We start from the raw sequence: 24,513 nt of genomic DNA, 5'->3' as shown, positions 1-24,513 counted from the left end.
CACAGTCACTGCTTTCCAGAATACAATCCCCTAGTCTGTAAATATAGTCTGCATTCCTCATTCCTAGATTTATAACTTTGCATTTGTATCATCTGCAAATTATCAGCAGTGATTTTATATTTACTTTCAGATCATTGATTAAAATGTTCAATAGCATCAAGTCTAGTTCCAAGCTCTGTGTAACTCCAACCAGAAACATCCCCATTCACTGATGATTCCCATTGAGGACTACTTTTTGAAAGGTCCGTTCTTGATCCATTTAATGCGTACTCTAAAAAATTCTGACTACACAATATTATTAATCAGCAAGTTGTGCAGTACAAAGTCTAAATATTTTAGATTTATGCAGTTACTTTCATCAAATTTGTAATCTTAAAGAATGAGATCAGGTTTGAGACCTAGTTTCCAAAAAACATTTTGACTGGCACTAATGGCAAACAGATGGGAAACTGCAGCACAGAAAGCAGCCTGTGGCAAAATCTGGAACAGAACACAGACTATATCTACACTGCGACTGAGTAGAATTTGCAGCATGGGTGCATGTACCTGTGCTAGCTTTAAATCTAGCTAGTTTGCTAAAAATAGCAAGGAGAACATGGTGGCATAGGCTTCAGTATGGCCTACCCAGGGAGTCAGGCAGGCTCACGCAGCTCATGCCACTGTGGCCTCACTAGATTAAAGCTAGCACAGGTATATCCATACAAGCTGCAAATTGTACAAACCCCATTTGCAGTGTAGAGGTAGCCTGAGATCTCCTGAGCCCACATCCAAGGCCTTAAATTAGAAGGCCAGCTACCCGGTCAAAGAAATATCTGTATGTTAAAATCCTCTATACATTACACAATTGTTCAGGTCTTGGTGAAGCCAGGATATTTTAAGTTGTTGTAGGTAGTCAGGTTGTTTGTACGGTAATTTTCCCCAATTGACCTTTGTTTCAAAGATCAACAGGGGGAGTAGTGAAAAGGTTCAAACTTAAGAACATCAAAATACTGAGGGTAGGGGAAGAGATTACCTGCAGTATATGCTAGAGAATCCTTTCATCCTCTTGGCTCCCAAGGTAATTTAAAAAAAAAAAAATCAAATCTAGGCTGCTAAGCTCTCCTTAGTTCTTCTGCAAACTCTATCCTAAAGCTGATGACTTAATGCTCTGAGAATTTGAAGCAGTGCAGCATGGAAAGTGGACAGGCCATGAATTAGAACCTTCCATCTCCACAACTAGAGAGTTTCTGGTGCTATTTTGAAGCTTTAACAACAAGCTAACTTTTTTGCCATAAGCACTAGAGGGATATTCCATAAATCCAGGATCCATTGCCTTCCATGACACATGCTGGTCAGACTTAACAGCGATTCTTACTTTCACTCGCACTGAAATATTCCACTTGCCACACACTTTTTTTTGGGGGGGGGGGGGAGGGAGGAGGGAGGGAAGGAAGGAAGAGGAGGTAAACATACAGATATATGTTATGGAGAAAGTTCATCTCCCCCATTATTCCAAATGAAATAGTTATTTCACATAATGCAATTCCTTTCTCTGTTAAACTGGTATATTCCTTCTTGCCATGTAACTACATTGCCAAGAAAACAGCAGAACATTAACAGAATCTCATGAGATTTCTATGGAGGAGCTCAAATTTAGAATTTTAAATGTTTAATTTCACTGTATACTTCCACAAACGCCCTGTGGTTTTCAACCACCACTTCAGAGACAGAAAATTAAACTAGTTTCACTATCAAACTTTCTCCTTCACACTCTCAGGTGTAGCGCTATGCTGATGGCTTGCTACTCCCTTCCTGTACACAACTTCTGAAGTTAAACAGAGATAGCTTGTACACCATTTCCTGTGCTGTAGGAAGTTAGTTAACATCACTGAGTGAGGAAATAGCCATGGAAAAGGCCTACCTGTTGTGTCCTGTGCACACATTTAACAGCCATCCATTTTTGCTCTGAGCTGAAGGGATACTCTGCTTTTCTAATATAGTCCTGCTGGAGTCCATCTAGACCCATCTGTGTAAAATGTAACCATAATATCAAAACCATTTTTATTCATTTAGCCAGGCTACTAGCCTTTCAAGTCACAAGTTCAAATGGCTCATTTTCATTCTTAGTTATTTATAAACCCATTCAGTTTTTATTTCCCTATTAAAACTAAAAGCAAGTCACACTAGTCCAGCTTAGATATAAGCTTTGATAGATAAACACCAATGAGCAAACCCACACCTTTTTATGTTTCAATGGCAGTCACCAACAGTATATTTTTTACATTTTCAAAATCACATCTACTTTGTTCTTATACAATATTCTGCCTTTCATCCAAAGATCTCAGTTATACCTAGGTGCAAACAGATCTTGCTGTTGCACACTGCTCATTAAAACATATCCAACTTCTAGAGCAGATACTTTAGTATTCTACAGCCCCTTCTCCAGGTTTTAAAAAGCACTTTAATGACTCAAGCTTGTAAACCACTGAGATAAGCAGATGTTACCTCTATTGCATTGCTGGGAAAGAGAGGCAGACATGTTAAGTCAGCGGTTCTCAAATTATGGGGTGGGCCTCCCAAGGGAGGCATGGGAATGTGTCACAGGAGACAAGAACTGTGTAGAGATTTTGTTAAAAAAAAAAAAGCTCTGGCTGTCAGCCCGAGGTGGCTGGGGCTCGTGTAGAAGGGTCATGCACACCTGGGAAGCGGGAATAAAGAGGACAGCTGAAGCCCCACCACCCAGGCTCGGGCTCTCCTCCCCCCCACATGCCTCATCAGGAGGTAGCCCTAGGCTCAGGCTCTCCTCTCCCCCCCCCCCCCCCCCCGAGGCAGTGGGGCTCCGCCTGTCAGCCTCAGGGTGGCAGCAGCAGTACAGAAGGTTGCAAGGTGGCACTAAATTGCTGTGAAAAGTGATGTTGACCAATCTCACTTTTCACATTCCCACCCTTACTTCTGTGCTGCTGCTGCTGGTGCAGCGCTGCCTTCAGAGCTGGTTGCCCAGCCAGCAGCTGCTGCTCTCCACCCTGCCTTCAGAGTTGGGTGGTGGTACATGTACTTGGGCCCGGGGGTGGCATAAATGACTACAGACACAAAGAAGGGGGGCCTGATCAAATAAGTTTGAGAACCAGTGCAATAAGAGACTTGCCCAAAATTATAAAGCAAGACCACAGCAGAGATTTAAATAGGAGAACTCATATCTCCTCAGTAAAACTAAGATCAGGGGTTTTCAAATTGCAGGAGGCAACCTTAAGGTGCATCACAACAAAATCTCCACCACAGTAAAAAGTTCATCTGAAAATTTGTGACTTCCAGGACTCAGTGAAGCTTGGGGGAAAATTCAATGTGTCTGCTGTTTTTCCTACCAAAACCCTGATTGCAACTCTAACTCCATTCCCAACCCCACTCAACTCTGGGGGAAAATACGCTGATTAAAAATAATACAGTATCACCTACCTGCTAAACCCCACTACTCTCTAGAATCTACTTGATTCACATCTTAAAATGGCCCCACTCCCCCTGCCCACAGCAAAGTGCACTGCAGGGATGGCAAGAAGCAGTTGTAGTCCACCTGCCAGTTTTCATACAATCAATCCCATAATCCTTGTGGAGTCACAAGAGTGTGGGGTTTTAAATGGGTCTCTGCAAGAAGCTGTGAGTGGATTCTGAGTCCCAGATGGGGGAAAAACACTGAACATCACTGCATTACACAACATAGATACAAAGCTACGCCCAGTCATAGAAAGATTAGGTACCGGGGTTCACTGTTACCTGTCCAAGTAGTCTTAGTTCATTGTCACAGCATACAGAGGAAATCTTGTTTAACCAAAAGTTACTCAACTGAAAGTCCCTGTATCCAACACTTTAAATGCTGCAACTCTGAAAGGTGCTATTTAAGTGCCAGTAAATAATCAATTGCTCATGTGCCACTATTTTATCTTTTCTAATCCTCTCCAGCTTCAGAACAGATGCTGATTACTTGACAAATGGGTTAGCACCAAATTAAATGACAACTGTAAACTGTAAACAGTCAAAAATTCAAAGTAAAAAATAGACAAGTTATCAAAAAAAATCAGATCCAAACATCATCATTTTCCTTCAGTTCCATTTTCATCTCCTATTCATTATCTAAATTGTCAGGATGCCCAGTAATTTTTCATAATAAAAGATTCTTTATATGGAGGAAAGGGTTGTTTTTTTTTCCAATGAAAACATTAGTGCTATAGTTAAACACTCATTCCTATGAACTTAATGTTAGACATGACGAGAAAAACCACCATGAATTAGGTACACACCTTCATAGCAAGTGCAAGTAAGGCCCCTTCTGTTGGTTTTCCCATTAGAGTGCTGTTTCTAATTATGGCATCATTGCACACACAACCTGCCTAAAAAGACACAAATAAAACAGAGGTCAAGGCAATATACAATTCCTGTACTAATTCAATGAAAACAGACTGCTTACTGTGTTGAGATCTTACCTCAACAATTCTGCTAACAGAGGGGTTGTTATACCCATGAATAACATCACCATCAAGTATGACTTCTCCAAACCTGTTATAGCCTACTCCAGTAACCTGTAAGACACAAAAACAGCCAAATACAGCATAAAATGGAAGATTGAAAAGCAAGATTACAAATTAATTTCATAAATTCAAAATCTCCCACACAGATAATGGAATATGAGTAATTTAAAAATGGAACAATTATACCAAGTGAAAGGTGCACACACATTTCCTAATCAGCTTCTAATGCAGAGGGTTTAAGTTAAAGAGTATTTAACTCAATCTGAACAGTTTAATATTTTGATAAATATCAGACCACAACTTCCAAATCTGTAATTCAAATTCAGAATTAATTCAGTATTCTTCAACTGCTGTATTCTTACTGTTCATCAGCGATAAGAAAAGCTTAGGATATTGGTTTTCCTGCCACTCAGGACCCGCGAATAGTGGTCTCTGAGGCTATGTCTACATTAGCACTTTTGTGAGATAAGTTACATTGCCAGAAGTGCAAGTGTGGACAGTGCTATGTCGGAGGGAGAGTCTCTCCTGCCGATATAGCTACCGCCGCTCATTGGGAGTGTTTTAATTATGCCAATGGGAGAGCTCTCTCCTGGCAGCATGGAGCAACTACACGGGAGACCTTACAGCGGCACAGCTGCATGGGTACAACTGTGCCACTGTAAGGTTTCTAGTGTAGAGATTGCCTTTGGGGGATGGTGAATGAGAGCAAGGCTGTTAATTGGATTACAATGCATACCAACTGCTGGGTCAAGTAATGAGAGCCAGAAGTGTAGCTACAGGAAGTGGGCTGCCTGAAGAACAGCAAAGCAGATGAGGCCTGGGGGAGATTAGACTCTGAAGACAGTTATTAATTTATATTTATTAAATATCTGTATTGCAGTAGCACCTAGAGGCCCCAATCAAGGGCCCTACAATAATCCCTTAGGTTAGCAGTGTGGGTATTTGGTTTGTGTGTCCAGGTTTAGGATTAAAGTTCCTTCCAAAAGCATCTGGTGCTGGTCACTATCAGAAAAAGGAGATCTAATTAGATGAACCACTGGTCTGAACGATTGTGGCAGTTTTAGTTTAAACCCCATTTAGCAATATACAGAGTTTAAAACTAAAATTCAGAATCCTTTTCACTCATTTCCCTCCTTTGGGGCACGCCTGCTCAACTGAAGTTACTGAACCTTAACTCTGGATATAGTAATTGGAGGGATATATAGAGCCCCTCCAAGTTTCCACACAGATATTTTAAATTAAAAATGTAAAAATTAGAAGACAAGAAACTAAGCAAGTTACCAAACTGCTGACCAGCACATTGTTTTGAAAATTAATTTTTGCCACTTTCATTCCTCTCATCTTTGTGTTTATTTTCTTCTTTTCCCTTCAATTCAGTAAGGCTCTTCTCCCCAGAATAACTGCAATATACTTTTTCTTATGCTGTGTTTCAAAACTCAAAACAGAAGAGAGGCACTATATGTTTCTCCCAATGTAAACACAAGATTGTGGTTGTCAAAACAGAGAGAAGAAGGAATGTAGGTAACAGTGATTTAAAAAAAAAAAAAAAAAACCACAAGAGGGCCCATCATCCTACTTCTACTCAAGTCAAAGAAAAGATACCCATTGCCATCAATGGGTACAAAATCAGACCTGAAAGTAGTCAAAGACATTTTGAGACTGGTTTAAGTTTTCAGTTCTTCCTATTCTTTATAAAATGGGCATGAAAGAAAAAAAGTAGCAAAGTTTTCTGCTTCAGCTGAAGGGAGTGACACTTCGGCAACCATTGTTACAGATAGTAAGCAGCTGGAAATCCTGAATGCAGGAGCCAACCAGAGTAAGTTGATATGTGTACCTGGTGCTCTCTCCCAGTGCTATGCCGCGACTACACAAGCTATATTAAAGCGCTGCCGCATGCCCATAGTGAGAAAATGTGGTTTTAAGAGGAGCACTTATTTGTCTTTTCTTTTCCCACCCTCTTGTTGTCCCCTTCTTGATCTTTATATCTCCTTGTGCATTTCCCTCCTGGCAGCAATTCAGTCCTCACCATGCCTTCACTGCCACACCCTTCTGCATTCCATTCATTAAAATGATCAGCAATGAAACAGTTACTCAACACCAAGGTGTCATCATTGAAGAGTCAACTCTAAAGACATTAGCATGGTGGTGAAGTCCACATTTCAACTCATCTCCCATTCATTAAGACATCACTATCAATTAACTTACAAGTCTTAACCAAATTTTTTTCTTTGCAACCATGAGGGTAGTGATATATGTTTGATACCCCAGCTCTGAAGTCTACTACAACTAGATTTCATTTTTATTCACATGCTACAGCAAGTAGCCACCATAATCTTGTTTTCAATAGGGACAGCAAAAACAACCTCTCAATTTTCTTTTTTTAACCAAAGCCAACATAATATGCTGTCAGCATGCTCAAAGAGCCAGATCTCCCTATCTATTTTTATGGAAACTCCCTATAGACAGAGCAACTGGGATGTGGCCCAGAAATCTCAATACACTGAATAGGCATGGGGACAGAACTAGCTTTCCCTCTAGATGTGGTCCCTCCAGAACAGTACTGAGGCACAGCACAATGGCATGGAGAAGGTTACACTACCTCAGACAGCTCTGAATTTGCTGTAATTAATATATTTCAGTCTGACACCTTTCATCTGCACCAAAAAATCACTAGAGAAAAAGTTTAAAAATATATTCCTACCACATACCTCAGCATACTGTCCATCTGAAGTAAAAATATGAGTAACAGTCATTTCATTCTTGGTCAGAGTTCCAGTTTTATCTGAACAAATCACATTACAGCAACCTGGAAAAAAAAAACAATTAAACTAAACATACGACAGGAAGTCTTCTTTGAAAGATGAGTAGCTTATGAGCAAACAAACCTCAGTGAAGACAAATTTATTTCCAAGTGCTTTGGAACTTGAGATAAGATGTACATGTTACAGAACTTCATTAGAAGGAGGGTGTTAATATATCTAGCCAGTTACAGTTTTCACTTATGTTTTAATTTCTTACCATCTCCTTCAGAACTCTTATTTTTTGGCATACAACACTAATTGCCTAGGTTACAATTCCATTTTTTGGATTTTATCAAATCCAATGCAGGTTTTTTGTTTAAGCACAAAGGCAAAAAATTTCTAGTTACTTATAAACTGACTCAAAGGATTCACCACAAAATTGTCAATAGGTAGTTCAACAAAACTATGCAAGGAGTTATAAATGCAGCTAAGAACTATAATTTTCCAAAATGTTTTTCTTCCTGTTTACTGAACAACTATATTAAGGAAGTGTCAGAAATTGTTGTGAACAGTAAAAAAGTTCAACGCTCTTATTTCCATAGTAACCACAAGTTCTTACTTATATTTAACAAATAATGTTTATTACTACTCTAGCAAAGATAATGCCTCTACATGAATTTCCTAACTTGAGCATTTAAAATTTAAGTCAAAGTTGCATTAGTGTCTTCTTTTATTTAAACTATTCTAAATCTGAATGTTTAATTGGATGGCAGAGATTTTTGCAATGTGAGATTTATTAACCGTACAATGCAAGAAAAATAGCATCTAGAGATAGTGCGTCTCAATGCCTTTGACATTTCGGGAACTCTAAGGCCTTGGCTACACTCGCGGATTCACAGCGCTGCTGCGGCAGCACTGTGAAGCGCGAGTGTAGTCGCGCCGCCAGCGCTGTGAGAGCTCTCTCGCAGCACTGCAAGTACTCCACCTCTCCGAGGGGAATAGCTTGCAGCGCTGCGAGCAAGCGTGCAGCGCTGCAGGCGCTGATTACACTGGTGCTTTACAGCGCTGCACTCGCTGCGCTCAGGGGGCGTGTTTTTTCACACCCCTGAGCGCAGCAAGTGCAGCGCTGTGAATTGCCAGTGTAGCTAAGGCTTAAGAGAACCTTGCAGCATTGAAGCACTCTGCACGTTCATTAGTATCAACGCACTGAGGTCCCAGATAGGATATAGATGCGAGTCCTTGTTTAATATCTAAAATACAGCTTCATGTATGACATTAAAAACATACATACTTGAAAAGTGGTATGTAGACTTCCTGATGATACACCATGCAATTTTCTAGTACTGATAAACTTAGAGTTGTTCACAAATATCTCAATGGTACTATTCCTACATACATGGCAACCTGCCAATTTTAAAAGTATCAATATTTTATTTAACTAAGCACAGAAAAGAGAATAAGTGTTGTAACTGGTGAACCGTTTTCCTCCATACTATTTCACCTGTGAAACTACAGCCCTGATAATGACATAGACCAATGAATTCTGTATGTTAGGCTCTGATGCTAGGCTCAAGAACCTGGAAAAAATGCATCACAGGTCCTGAAGTAAATTCAATAGTATAATAATTTTTTTTTAAAAATGCTTTAAAGTACTACCATGTTTTTGGTAAAATTGTTGCTAACATCGTAGTTGAACAGACTTAAAACTTTTTTTGGTTAACTCTAACATTAATACCACAATATTCTTTATTATTTGGTTTAGTCATACCTAAAGTTTCAACAATAGGTAGCTTTTTTACAATAGCCCTTTTCTTGACCATTCTCATCACACCAAGAGCCAATGTCACTGTTACCACAATAGGTAGTCCTTCAGGGATTGCAGCTACAGCCAAACTGCAATAAAAATGTAAACAAAACACACTGGCTTAGAAGTCAATGTACTGACTAAAAAAAAAGCATAATCAATCAATTTAGAGACAGTGTTTTATGGATACACCAACAAAAAACCAGCGCGCGTGCGTACGCACACACACACACACACACACACACACACACACACACACACACACACACACAAAACAGCTGCTACTTTGCTCTAATCACAGGTCATTTAGTCTGGAAAAATGTGGCACCCTGTGTAGATGAACCAATATGCCATGATTTCAGAGTTCACTGTTCAGATGTATGAACTCAGATGTGCTTTGATACTTAAGCAAAATGGTGTGAAAATAAGGATGGAAGATCAATTTTAAAGTGTCCTCCCCACCTAAGACCCTCAAATCTTAACTAATACAATCTGAATTGTGCATAAATCACATCAAATTAGCAGATAAGAAGGGTAATTCAGCACATCATGAACTTTTCCATATATATCCCTCTAGGAAAACGTCAAACTTCCTCTCTAATGCAGGCTGCACCAATGATCCATCACTGTCACCTCTAGTTTGGGATACAATACACTATATTTAAGTGCATCTTACATGGATGTTTGAAAAAAAGTCAGCTGGTGCAGAGGGTACTTAGCACTTCCTAGTTGCGCACAGATGCAATTCAAAGTGCTGGTTTGACATATAAAGCTCTATATGGTTTGAGTACTTTTGCCAAAAAGATCACCTTTTTTCCTCTGCACTACCAAAGTTGGTATGCTGAGGCAGATTTCCTAGAGTAGATTGTTGGGACACGTAACATAAGGGTCATTCTTCGCAGAAGGACTCTCTTTCTGGGGAACTTTCCCTCCCTCAGAGTGGTAGAGGGAGTGAGACAGTCTTAGGACACAAAGCAAGACATTTATTTACTCAAGTGTTCGCCGGAGTCCACCAAGTTAGTGAATTTTATTCTTTTGGGTTTAAATTTGAGTTCTAGTGGTTATATTATATGGAATCTAAACTTCTGGCTATTACAGTATTTATAGAGATGTTAGTTGCATTTTAATTTGCAACTACATCTAGAGATTAGGCCAGAGATTTATGGATTTAAATAAGTCAAGCACAGTATACATACCATTTTAGCATAAAAATGGAAGTGACTGACCATTCTCATGTCAGCAGAATATCTGTTTTCAGTTTATATGGCATTCAGTCTTTCATTTATTTGAAATGTAAGTGGCTTAAAAGCACAGCATGTATTCTACAGACATACCATAATACATATGGCAACTGATTTTCAATGTGTTTGCTTTAGTGTTCAAATAAGAATATTTTTCACTTTGATATGAAATTCTCACCTCACACCAATAGTAAACATATCAAGGATATGCTTTCCTTGCAACCAGCCAACCAGCATAATAATACCTACGAACAGAACAAAGCAGGGTGTATTTAAATATAAAACAATGTAGAAGCTTCAGGATTATCAAACATTAAGCACATGTAAACTTGTAATTTGTGCTATATATTGCAGCTCTAGAACCCACGCTTAGTGCATTGTACAGCTTCGTTTCCTTAGGCAGTGTGATGCGGGTCTGTTAACATGGCGATTCCCTTCAGCATCAAAAGTGAAATAAAATTTCTGTCAGCTAAACCACTGAACAGCATTGGCACTGAGACTCAGAACTAAAAAAGGAGGCACAAATGACCATCTAAAAAGAAAGGAGGATTTAGAGTAGAAAAGCATCAGAAAAATGAGACAGTGGGGGGGGGGGGGGGAGAGCTGTAGCAGCCAGAAGGACATAGGCAACAAATAAAGATCTACAAGTATGAAAGCAATCAATTGCTATTCCATACCACTTAGCACAGGCCAATACAATTAAAAGCAAGCAGAAAAGTAAAGTGTTTTTAAATCCCAAAATTTTCCAAGACCAACATTTTTTAATTTACAGCTACGTAAGTGTCTAGCAGGAATGAATTATGAATGTTCCTAAAAAGCTCAAATGCAGATACAGATATGTTCTTACCTATTATACCAAAGGAATATAAGGAAAGCTGTTTTCCTAAAAGGTCCATGCTCTTCTGCAGAGGTGTCTTTGGAGCCTTGATGAAATGTGAGAGTTCAGGGTGACAACTGAATCATTATTGTTTAAACAAAAAAGGAAAGCAATACTACAATACAAATTATGACACTAAGTTTCTAAAAATGTAATGGATACTGTCAAAGTTCACACCACCAAAATGTAGAATTATGGACCACATTCAGGTTGTAGAAATATCCATGCACTATGCATAATCTAGTGCTCTGTTCCATTCTTGTGAGAAGTAGAAGTCAAGCCTCAATGAATAATTCATTAGAGTGAAGATGATAATTCTTTAGCAGCTTCCTAGTGCTTTGAATGTACCAAGTTTTTTATCTTGAGTATTTACAAGTAGGCAAAGTGGATTTGAAGCCCTGTAGTTCTTAAAAATTCCCTGGCTCCAGGTAACAGAGGGGCAAGTGAGACTTTTTACCCCCAAGGTCTAAACAAGTATCAGTCATGAAAGACCACCATATATCCCAGGGGATTTGCTGGTCATCTGGAAGAGTTTCAGAACTGGTCATTCCATAGAAAGATACACAACACCTAATGCCAAAAAAACAGAAAACTGCATACAAAACCAGCTTCTTTAGAAAGCAAGTTAAAAAAACCATAAAGGAGGAGACAGGAAAGCAGACACTTACATTAGATGTCCAGATGCTCATCTACACAGTAACACAAGTTAAACTATAGTATGAAAAATACATATGGCAGATACTGAATGCTCTATTAAGTAGTAAGAAAAGCTTTCAAAAAACTAGAGTAAAAGCAAAGAGTCAGAATCCTATGGATACAACTGTACAGAGAAAAACCAAGTTGACTTTGTACTTCAGATTACTTCCCATTGTGTTGGAGTTAGGAATGAATCAAAGTACTATTCAGTATTTTCCCCAAAGACGCTTAACAAACCAGAATATTAGATCTGGGAGCTCAGGGACGCAATCATGTCTAGCCCAGGAAGTAGAAGGATAGGTGTTCTGACTTCCTAATATCCAAGGTATAATTGAGAACTTTGCAGTGTCAATTGACATTTAGGAAATGTTCTGTTATCAGGAAGAGAAGAGCGAAACCTCACGTCTCTGCTGACAGCAAACAGGGAACTGCCTTAATTATCACATTATTTTGGTGCAGCACCAAATAAGGCTCCCTACTGTAGATCCTCCTAATTCTCCCATATCTGACTGAACATATAGCAATAAGAAGACTGCAAGAAGGACAAATACTTCTGAGGATTAAAAAAAAAAAGTGGGCCCATAAATGCATTACAGACTAACTTAAGAACCCTTCTATCTCATTCTTGAGTACCATTTGCTCAATAGTCATAGAAAATGAACTATTTTGAGAGAATTTATTAACAGACTTCACCATTTCATTAACTGAGAACCATTACAACTGATGTCTTAACTAAATTGTCATAAAATACAGACAATACAGCATGGAACACCTTCTGAAGTTAACTTTGTATAGTTTCCATACAAACTAAACATAAAAAAGCACTAGGGTCACTTCAATTACATAAGTGAAACCCAATAGTTTTAATTGCTTAAAATAGTGGACAGCAACAATATTGTACAACAGTTTAGAAAAGGAAGTGATGAATACCATAGCCAATTAAAACTGCAGAGAGAATTTAGGTAAGCAAAGTACAGAAAATGACCAAGGTAAAATCCAACTTTCAAAAAGCACCATTATTTTAATAGACATTTATTCACTATGGAATTTATTTCTCCTTGATATGGAGATAGTTTGTTAAAGATGTAGTTTATGATTTGACTTGTTTGATATCAATTTCTTCTGTTTCACAAAACTCTTTTCCAGCACATATGCTAGCTACTCATTAAAATGTTATACAAGTGCATTGAGCCAAGCTTTTTCCTCCTCCACCTACAGAACTTAGACTTTAATAATTAGCTACATTTATTTTGGTTGGAGGCAGGGGGTTAACATTTGTAGTTGATTGTTTTGCATTCAAATATGGAAACATGCTAATTAATTGTAACACTACATTGAAATATATATTTAATTGTGTGATTTTAAGTGGTAGGGTGTGTTCAGAGCCTGTGTATGGAGGCTTGTTTTTCTAAATTGAAAGAAAAGAGATAAGTGCAAAAACACCACTTATGAAATACTCCTTTCTGAAGTTTTGTGAATACAGGATTTTGTTTGTGTGTTTCAATACAAGGCATTTCCTCCTCCTCCTCCTCAACCCCACATGAATATCCTGGGCCTACCAAGTGGCAAGCAGACCACAAGGACAATAATGCTTTAATCTGGAGAAACCTTGCAAACACTGTTGTGTTTCTGGCAGGTTGCCCAGATTTTAAAAAACACCACACACACACACTAATGTTTCTCTTTTGAAGCCCCTTGTTTTGACAAGCTGACTTTTGAAAGTAATTTTTCTCTGAAGAAAAATTGCTTTAAAAGGAATTTAAAGATACATAAATTTTGTAGCAGTCAGTCTTGACAATGACCCTTTAGCCAAAAGGGATTAAATAAATTCTGATCACCGTATCTGACATTTTTGGTCATTTCTCTGGAAAAACCTTTGTTCAGCAAGTTATGAAACCATTACATGTGTTCTAAATAACAAAGTTAGTGTTCAGTTAGTCAAGTTAAATTAGTTATGTTTTAGACACACCAATAAAACTCCTATATGATGAGCATCAGGACAATTTAATGTAAATGGAAACAATTCCCAGAGAATGAATTTCCACATATTTTTCTAAGAACTGTTCTAGCATAGAAATGAATCTTTAACAAGTTCAGAATCTTATTTGAATTATCTTCACATTTTTACATCAATTTTGATTAGCTTGCTGATCTGAATTTAATTACTGCTTTCATGCTCTGAGTTCAGACTTCTTGTGTAGGAGAAAAGAAAAATAAAAGACAGTGACACCAATAAGAAAAAAGGTTAGTTTCCAAATTTCTATGCTAAAATACCAATACAAGCTCCACTAACAAAATTTTTGGCAGAAAAGTATTTACATTTACAAAAAGTGTACTGTGCTTGAAGTATTAATACTTACTTCTTCTGCTTGCATCATTTTAAAAACCTCCCCAAACTCTGAGTTTTCTCCAGTTCCAATCACTATCCCCTACAAAATAAAATTCATTCCAATTTGAGACTTTATATCAAACTGTTAATGGTTCTTGACAATTTGTTTACAGTCTATGGATCAAACAGTGACTAGTTGGCTGTACTGAATTGGTTTTTAAGCTTTATCAATGCTCTAGACAAGTCAGATAAGCAATTTTGCAAAGCTTTTATACACTCTGAAGTATTCAGTAACTTCTCAGATAATATCTATACAATGCCACTCATCTGCCTCATCCGATAGAAAAAGTTGATAGGACCAGCAGTGATTGGGACAGCCCTGATAGAAAGAAGGATAGCATTCACTAGGGATGCAGGGGTGGCCCCTTCCCTTCTAGAGGCTCTACCCCAGTGGTCCCCAAATTTTTTACCTCTTGCTCCCTCTTACATCTGTCTGCACCTCCCCCCTCAGCTGCGGCAGGGGGCCAGGGACAGAGCAAGGCTAGGTGGCGCTCCCTGCCCACCCCCCATGGGGGCTGGCCTGGACCCTGTCATACCCCCCTGAACATTCCTCTGCACCCCCTAGGGGGGCCTCACAATTTGGGGACTACTGCTCTATCCATTCATTGGCCAGCAGAGGAGAAAGTCAATTGTTCCCTCACCCTCCCCTTTCATTAATTTAAACTCTAGTCTGGGCCATGTGAAGCCTCATTCCAGCTGCGTTCACAGTAAGTGAGCTGCCTCAAGCAGCTGCAGACAGGCCCAAGCAGGTATTGGAATTACTGGACATATGGCCGTCACCTAGAGCAGCGTCACTGAGCTTAGGGTATTCAAAAACAGACCAAAACAAGAAAGGGGTCTTGGTGTTACGGGAATGTGTGAATGAATACCAGTGTCCCGTAAGAGCAGTTAGAACTTTCCTAGCAATATATAATCAGGAGCCAGGCCTGATACTTGTACAAGGGTGATTGATATCTTGTGAGGAAGCTGTTTGCTGGAGTTATGTAAAAAGTGTTTGCCTACTTTTGTCTTCACCTGGCTAACTTTGGTACACATTCTTTCAGGAGCACAGCAGCATCACAGGTTTTTGGCTCAAAAGGTTCAGGCTATCGGGCACTGGAAATTGAATTGTTAAAGGTTTATGTCCACCCTAGGGGAGAGGTTATTAGGACAGGCAATAAGTAAATAACCTGCTCTGTTTCAGATTCCAGGGCACATCCAAAACATGGTTAATGTTTGGATTTGCCAGCTCTCTATAGTGCACTGGGCCCACAAGAAGGTGGCCAGGTGATTTGCAGCTGAGTTTCAAGGCTAAATCTTTACACATTCAGTGGTTCAGCAGGAGAGGCATGCTGTGGGATCAGCTCATGCCTTTTCTGCATTCACTAATGAATAACAAGCACCCACCTAAAGTCCTGGTTATTCACCTTGGAGAAAAATTATCTTGGGGCCTGCACTAGAGTCAACTGGAGGGGTTGAATTCAAAGGGATGTTGGGTTGATCAAGTAATTGTGGCCAGACATAAGAATGGTCTGGTCAGAAAGTGGTTTGACAGAGACCTGATGAACTGACTCCTGTGGATTAGGCCCAGAAGAATGTGAACCATGAGGTTACCAGGATATCCATGAAGACTGGTTGTTCAGAGGTTGAGCATCGGGACACCTGTTATAATTGGCCTGAGTTTTTCAGGGATGATGCTGAGGGAAGACATCTGGCTCTTGAATGTGAGGGAATGGATCAGTAGGAGTTTTGATGCCAGGCAGTGTGGGTGGGGTATGGCCAAGCTAGTTGCTGGCACCCCCAGTGGTTGGTCTCCAGTGCAGTTAAAAGGAATGGTTCCCAGAAGTGAAAGACCTGGGATTTTGTAGATGGGCCGACCTTGTGGTGTTCATAGGCCAATCCCACCCCCGCAAACACACACTCCCCTGTTAGTACTTTCAGCCCCCTCAGGGGTCCTTGGAACCAAGTAATTGAAGTAAGCTACAAAAAAAAAAAAAAAAAAAAAAGTTCTGCTATAGTACATCAGGTAGTTAAACATTTCTATATTAATAGCAAAAGGTCACGCATTTTAAATATTGGTCTAAGAAAAATGTAAATATTGTACAGCTATTAAGCTACATTGTCAACAGATGGATGAACTTTAAAGTAGATCTGGCAGCTTAGAAATAATTAAGACATGCAGTACATTCTTCTCTATCAATATGATATTACCTTTGCCTTTCCACATCTAACCAGTGTACCCATGAAAGCAATATTGCTTCTGGAGGTGAGGTCTCCATTGGTAGCAGCTGGCTGAGGAGCAGTCGATTTAGAGCACGGAGCAGTCTCGCCTGTCAGACTAGATTCATCAATAGAAAGATCCACAGCCTTTGGGAACAAAACATACTGACTAAGTAAAAAACTTCATGTCCATCTGTACAGTATTGAGTTTTTCAAAGTATTCAGAATGCTGAGACAGTTGTTAAATTCTCCCTCAGATTCCCTTCTTAGCAACAAAATGTATTGCATGTGTGTTAGGAAATTATACACGTTAACTAAGCATGCTCTTATAATCAATGAAGTGAGTTGAAAACTAACTAAATGAACAAGCTGTTGTACAGGCTATATCCTCCAGTTCAATAAATGCAAAAGTCTTTGGGTATTAAACCAAAGGAAAGCTTGAGAAGAACAAGAAAGATACCCTAATGGCTTGGAAAAAACAGTACTGACTATAAGTGAGGATGCAATTCACTTGCCTTTATTAAAACCACCACCAACGGGATCCCAAAACCCTAATTTCTCTATAGATCCACCCGAAGAAGGGCTGCTATTGTGACCATTCAACCACTGACCAAAAGGGTTAATTAGGATTGCAAGTACATATGCACCGCTGCATCCTTTCACTCTCACCTATGACACAATTCTTAGCTTCATTCTTCGGCAACTCCTAACAAGAATCCTGTTCCCTAAAGTGCTTGTTCACACTTAAATTCTTGGGGGGGGAAAAAAAAGAAAAGAAAAAAAACCACCATTCCCTGCCAATAGTCAAGGCGGCCTTGTTGTTCAGGAGATATGATTGCATAGATGAAAATGTGTTTCTTTAATCTAGATTCCCTTAATCAGCAGAACCGCCCAGGAATGAGTCTGGCAGAAAGAGGAAGAATTAGTATTAAGAAAAATAAGACAGGTTAAGACATGGGGTAAAGAAATAAAAGTAGTGCAAAACAAAAAATAGAAGACTTAAAATATATCACCTAAAATGGTCTTGGGGTCAAATCCCACTCCCCTTAAAGTCTTTCCCATGGTCTTTAATGGGAGTTATTTTGGCCTCTTGAATGAGCCAGAAGTCAATCACAAGGGACTACTCTAGTCTTCTCCTGAATGTAATCACTCTGTAAAGGGATGTTGATTAAATAGGGAACACCATTTAATTGTAATCTAATCAATCTACACTTTTAGCCAGCTACCTGAAGGGAAAAAAAAAAGTTTAAGGACAGATGGGAAGATCCATCACTAAAATACTTAATCTCTTCGAAAGGATGTCTTTCAAAAAGTAAAGATGGACCAATTGGACTAACGCTGTGGTAGATCACAGCAGTTCAGGTATTTCCAGATTTTTTTAAAAAGGCAACATTTTATTTTTGATGTACTGGGTATTCTTTATCAGTGCTGGACAGCAAGATGAATATAGATCACTAAATAAAAATAATGTAGTTAACATTAAAAAAGGATAGTACCTTTACTAAAGCGCTTTGTGATCAGCCATACCCCTTCTATTTCCTGCTATTCTCTCAAATAGTTACCAGGGCAGTGCCCATTTTTAAAATGCTGGTGCTGTATCAATAAAGGAAAAGGGACACTGGTCAAAAACTGCAATTAATCTTTCAATTCTACATAGATTTTTATTGATTATGATTGAACAGCTACAGAAAGTGCTACTTTTTATGTAAACAGTACAGTACCACAAATCTATGGAATTAAAAAACAAATTACTTTGGTCTCCTTGTTCAGCTTTAAAAAAAAAAAAAAAAAAAAAAAAGAGAGAGACTTTGAAACATCTAAATAATCACTCCCAAGAGATATTTTGTCTGAAGCCTGAATTGTAATATGCAATATTTTAATTTGTCAGGGTTACATTCTGATTTCGGAGAGGATTAGCAGAATACATGGATAGCTCATTAGTATATAGAGATTAGAAAGGTTGGAAGAAGTTTCAAATTTCATGTTTTAGAAAAATAAGATTTTCAGCATATGCTGTGGGAGTTAGTTCAGTAAAGATTTTTCCTTTTTCCTTATACATGAAATGCTTTAAAGTACAAACACTGCTTAACTCTAATTTCTGCAGTTTACTAAAATAGTCATCAACTAGAAGATTAGACTGAAGATTTAGAAGTTTGTTTCAGAATATTTAAACAAACATTCGTTTTTCCAACTGTCCTATTCCTACTCCCCCTCTGACTAGTATTCTAAAACCTACTCAATTCCAATCACCTAAAAAACAGGTAGTTCACTAAAGCTATATTCCTCATTCAGGCTAAACTTATTGAGTTTTGTCAAAGCAAACAATTTCATTTGAATAACTATAAATAAAAAGAAAACTATAACAATTATCTATGTCCATGTATGTACATATATGATCAAGCAAGAAACTATGTATTTTGTTCTAGGACCCTTCTAATATATTAGATCACTTGTGTTTGTCACTTCCCTACAAATAAGTTGCAAAGCAACATTCATCTAATGTGGATTCTTACTGTGGGCTTTTCATTTAATTTGGTCTTTAAATCCCAGGGCATCAAAGAAACCTCTTGAAGCATTCACACCTTCGCAGAGGTTTCTCTAATAACGCTAAGATATTATGAAGTCGACTACATGTTTACATTGCATCTTCAAATCCCACACATTTTTATACTGGCCTACTTTGCTCTGCAGATGAACACTGATGTGTCCTCAAAGTGAGTTTTCCCAGGGTTTTAAACAGTAAAATAACCAGTTACTGTGTTTTTTTTGTTTTATTTTTATAAAGAAAAACACACATCCATCACTGATTAAGAACAGAAGTGAAAGCATAGGCCCATACAGACCTAGGAGACTAGCTAGAATTCTCTTCTATAAGAGAGGATCTGCCAATAGTCAAGTAATAAACAAATTGGATTAAACTTCATTTCTCTGCTCATCACAAACCAACCTAAAAAAGCACAAGACAAGAAAAAGGTCTACTAAGATACAAACAATGCAATGCCTTTTATAAATGAAACAAGTCAAATCCTGTAGACACAAAGGGCTAAGAATAAACTCATACATATGAATACCTTTAGTGGAAGCCTTAAGCATCTAATAAAATAAGCCTCATTCTCAATGAGATCTAAATACATGTAAGGGAGGTCATTAAGGTCAAGCAGATTTGATCATATCCCAAAAAGCCCTTACCTCAACATGTTCATGTACAACTGCAACCTCTGTTAAAAGATCATGGTAGGAATATTGGAACTCTCAAGAATATGCTTTTAAACTATTTACACTCCAAGTATTTGCAAAGCTTTTTTTAAAAAATTGTCATGCAATGCAAATAAATGTAGTCTTTTGTTTCTCCAGAAATAGCTTATGAAGCTTAACAGTAAATTACTTCCATTGGTTCAAGGCAGCTAGGAAAAAAATGACCGTCTTGATAGAGAATAAAGAATCTAACACCAAGTTTCAGACACAGAAGCTAGACGAAACAAATGATTTAAAACCAATGCAGTAAAGTACACACTGCTGTAGTTATGTTTCCATTTTCTACGTAACGGAATATAGCAGATCAGAAGCAGTCTACAATCCCTCTAAAGAGAGATGTAATATTTTAGTATGTGTGAATATACATGAGTGCATGCAAAGAAAACAAACAGCAAACCACCTTTGACAATGTCTGCAGGCTGTTAAAGTTGTCCATTTCATTTTTAAGGAAATTGAAGAGAATCGGTTAAGTGTTTCTTCCTATTCAACAGAAATTCAGATAGCTTGGATTTACACACTTGTAAAATCCATAATGCTGATACCAATTAAGAAGATATTTCCTAAATTGGAATCCAGCCAGACACCATCTGGGATTCAACTACCCAGATCATGTAATTTACCCACCTGCTAATTATTTTTGGAAGCTGTCAAACCAACATGCACTAAAAAAAAAAACCAAACAGTGCATTTCTCACTTTATCCTAAGCATGATGAATAGTATACTTACAAACTTAATTGTTTTTGGAGGACCTAGTTGGTGGGTGATCTGTACAAAGGGCAATAAATCTAATCTTTTCTACATGGTCTGCCTCTAATCATGATTCCTTTGGATATTTCAGCCCAATTTTAGACCCTAGGACATCTGACAGACCGTTAGCACACAAGAGCATGTGTCTAGAAAACAGGGATTCTGCACCTTGCTGCCTCCATCTTGCGACCTCAGCAGTGAAAATGGGCTGTAAGTCTCCCACAGTTTCTTGTAGACTAATACCTGTGGCACAGGCACTGCATTGAGTTTCCATAGGAGATTCTAAGCACCTCAAAAGCCTCAGAGTAGGGATACAGAGTCGGGGTGGAAAGATCCAAACCTGCACTGCACACAGCTACAGCCATTCTAGCTTGTGCTGCAGGCCACAGGTAGCCCTCGGGAAGCTGCTATTCCTTAGGGCAGCCAATATGGATGCCTAAATTCTCCATTTTGGTCCCTTCAGTGACCCAGAATCCCAAGAGCACAGATAACCCAAAATCACTTTTGCTCTTCCCTACTAGGTACAGCACTTCTGGACAGCACAGAATCTGGCCCACAGCCTTTAGTTACATCTTCACATTTTCTGCAGGACCTCTGCCTCATTCACAATGTAACCTTATTTCATTCACTGTTCAACCTGAATGAAAAATGAGGCAGGGGGGTCTCATAAGGGGGAAAAAAAATCTGTGATAACATAACTGAAGATCAAACAGGGACAGATACAGAAGAGGGGGCAGACTTAAGTTGACATGGTTAACCTTATCTTGGACATTCACTGGTTTTGAGTCTTCACTTTGAAATCTTTATGCTCTTTGAAAGATTGTTTGGAATTTCCTAGCCTCCCCTCACCCCCATACAGTTTTCTTATCCACACATGCTCTATGCCAATGGAACATTGGGAAACTAGTAAAGTCATAATAAAAACCAGTGCACATGGCAAATTCATATTTTAATATCCTTTACCGTAGCCCAGTCAGAACAGATTTTCACAAAACCATTGAAGGGTCTTACCTAGGGGTTCTTATCAAATTTCAATTTTCCACCTCAAATTGCGTAAGCACTAGAATGGTAAAAAACTTACAAAAAAAAAATCAAAAACCCAAAGGGCTTAACTTTTCATGTGCAAAATAGCCAAAAATTTTGCTTTCAGAATGAAAATGAGGAACAAAATCTCAGCCCAAAATTAGAAGTTTGATAAAGTTAGAAGTATTTGAAGAGACCCTTTAAAATGGAAATGCTTAAACACAGATATCACTGAATCTAAAGAAAAAATTCTCAACTTTGTACAAAATTCAAAAGTTTTAATCTAGTTGTTTTCCTCTGACTTCTCTTGGTGCTTCTCCCTGGAGTTCTCCATACACAGACCAAAAGATGAGTGAGAGATGTAGACTTGATCCTACAAGGCTCCCCTTTCCCATCCAACCCCTTAGCACTGCTGGAACAGGCAATACCTATAGTAGCTTACAGCCATCATGCCTTTGTACCTATGCTAACTGAGCATAACTACTATACTCTGCCACATCAGGAACATAAAAGATACAGTTCAGAACTAGAGTCCAAGTCAAGTGTACCGTCAGGATATAAACTAACCTCCTCAGCCATCCCACAAAAAACCTAAATTGGCCTTCAAGTTTCTAAGAAGGGACATTTAGAACCCATCAAGTAGGAATCGGGAGAGGACATACATATACACACAACCCCACAACCATGTTGGAAAGAGAGAGGGTTAAGGTGTTATAATGGTAGATGGAGGAGAATGGCTGTAATTTGAAAACCATTGCAAAATAAGAGCATCAGTAATTATGAAGCTCAATGTGGTAAGCACTGATCCGGCCTATTGCTATGTATGGTTGCACCTTCAAGACGGAGGACAGAAAAGGTGCTGTGACAAGTAGCATTACCACAACATGCTGTAAATTTTATGAGTGAGACAACAAAAGCAATGCAAGTGTATAACAAAAACAAAACACAAATATTTTTATGTCACTTCTGTAGAAAATGATGCTGCATAACAGAGCATTAGGACAGAGATGCTGCATAACAGAGCATTAGGAACGCAAAAGCAGCCATGGCTTGATAGTGTCAGAGGGAGCTAATGACAGATATAAGACAGGAGCAATGAAAAAGTGCATTGTAGATTAGTATCAAATATAGTTATTAGTTTTTCCAAAAAAAGTCTCAAAAGGGAACTAGTTGGGACACTGCATAGAAAAACCTGCATTAACAAACAGCAAGTGCTTCCAAGACTTTTCCAATCAATTCAACAAGAGTCCTGAAAATATTAATGTGAGAGCCCTGAAAATGCCTAACATCACAGAGGAGACCAATATTAAGAACATAAAACTTTCAGCTTCAAGGGAAGTAAGGATCACAGAAAGCAAAATAAATATATATTCCCACTTTTTGCTGTGTTTGGAGGATTTATATACACCTCTACCCCGATATAACGCAACCCGATATAACACGAATTCAGATATAACGCAGTAAAGCAGCGCTCCAGGGGGGCAGGACTGCGCACTCTGGCAGATCAAAGCAAGTTCAATATAACGCGGTTTCACCTATAACACAATAAGATTTTTAGGCTCCCGAGGACAGTGTTATATCGGGGTAGAGGTGTATATGATCAGTGTTATTGCTAACACCTAGACACTGGTACTCATACTCATGTTAGAAGTCAGATATTTAGTAAACTAGACAATTTTATATATTCCATTTCTGAGGCAAAGGATATAAAATAGAATGGCACAACTACATAAGCATCTATAATGTCTTAAATATAGAATTATGAACAAATTGGAACATTTAAGTTATATCCAATAAGATTAATATAAGGAAAGAGTCAACAAAAAATCAAAATCAGCTGCAGACAACTGCCAGATAGAGGGTTGATGATTCAGACTGGCAAAACAAAGTGATCATTTCACAGCCTGCTGTATTTCATGTATTTAGGGAAAGTACTTAACTGACTAATAAATTAAGTCAGTAAATTGGAGTAAAAATTGAAAGGGTCTTTAGAATCAGTTCCTCCCAATTGCTCCACAAATATTACAGGAAAATTAGTAGCCACCTATATGTATGTGTATCACACACTGCCCAAAAATCTAAATCTTGGAAGCAAAACACTAGCATTCTCTATAACCAAGTATTTTAGCCACTAGACTATAATAATCTTTGTTCCTGTATAGAAGTTTTCATTTACCTTTCCTGTCCCTCCTGCCTCCTTCCCCCTCCAAACCAAACCAATTTTAAAAGACAATTTTCTAAACACATACCTCAAACAAGCGTAGATCAGCAGGGACTTTGTCTCCCACTGACAGGCAGACTGTATCACCTGGAACCAAGTCTCTGGCAAGTGTGTGTTCCACCCTACCTTCACGTACACTGTGGAGAACACAAATATATAGTCAATCAAAAGTGGAAGTGCATTATCAATTTAAGAATTACTTCCCTGCATTTTGTTTGGGGCAGAAATCCCTATTACATAGTACTACAGGCAGGATAAAAAACTGATTTTAAGTAGATTAGCTCTACATTGCAACCAAAGACTTTAGTTTCAAACAATGACACTGAGAACAAGATTATCCTTGTATTACTATGGTGTGAAACGTATCCTGATTTGCACTATTCTAAGTGTCTTGAAACATGGTGATATTTTATGCTCAAGTTAAAAAGCTTTAAAAATTCACTATTTTTAAGGTCAGATCCATTGAATTATAGAAATGTAAGGCTGGAAAGGACATCGAGGGGTCATCAAGTCCAGCCCCCTGAATCCAACTTACACCATTCCTGACAGGTGTTTGTCCAATGTGTTCTTTAAAAACTTCCAATCATGAGGATTCCACAGCCTTCCTTGGGAGCCTATTCCAATGCTTAACTATCCTTATAGTTGGAAAGCTTTTCCTTTAACATGCTCTATAATAGTGTAACAATTTGACATGCTAATGCGGAATCATAGGGTTATGTAAATTACAGTAAGCTTTTCCCCTGAAGTGCCTTTACATTCATAGCAGATTAAGTTTAATGCTTAACCAGCTTTGTCACTTAAATTTAAGTCTGAAACAGTA

General features: G+C 38.4%; 1 protein-coding gene across 10 annotated transcripts in view; it reads right to left on the bottom strand.

Moving 5' to 3' along the window:
* The window catches only part of ATP2C1 (ATPase secretory pathway Ca2+ transporting 1), a 126,346-nt gene that overhangs the window by 28,320 nt on the left and 73,513 nt on the right, over positions 1-24,513 (bottom strand). For all 10 annotated transcript variants that reach the window (XM_065583607.1, XM_065583611.1, XM_042841358.2 and 7 more), the window contains 10 exons: positions 23,722-23,830; positions 16,438-16,593; positions 14,219-14,287; positions 11,133-11,208; positions 10,464-10,530; positions 9,009-9,133; positions 7,208-7,305; positions 4,455-4,550; positions 4,272-4,361; positions 1,901-2,005 (listed from right to left, as the gene is read on the bottom strand). In XM_065583607.1, the coding sequence (XP_065439679.1) occupies positions 1,901-2,005; positions 4,272-4,361; positions 4,455-4,550; positions 7,208-7,305; positions 9,009-9,133; positions 10,464-10,530; positions 11,133-11,208; positions 14,219-14,287; positions 16,438-16,593; positions 23,722-23,830 (991 nt within the window). The remainder of the gene's footprint in view (positions 1-1,900; positions 2,006-4,271; positions 4,362-4,454; positions 4,551-7,207; positions 7,306-9,008; positions 9,134-10,463; positions 10,531-11,132; positions 11,209-14,218; positions 14,288-16,437; positions 16,594-23,721; positions 23,831-24,513) is intronic.

The sequence above is a fragment of the Chrysemys picta genome, chromosome 2 (assembly GCF_011386835.1).
Source record: "Chrysemys picta bellii isolate R12L10 chromosome 2, ASM1138683v2, whole genome shotgun sequence".
Classification (NCBI taxonomy): Eukaryota; Metazoa; Chordata; order Testudines; family Emydidae; genus Chrysemys; species Chrysemys picta.
The sequence above is the reverse complement of the archived record's forward strand: the minus strand, read 5'-3'. Positions and strand labels throughout refer to the sequence as shown.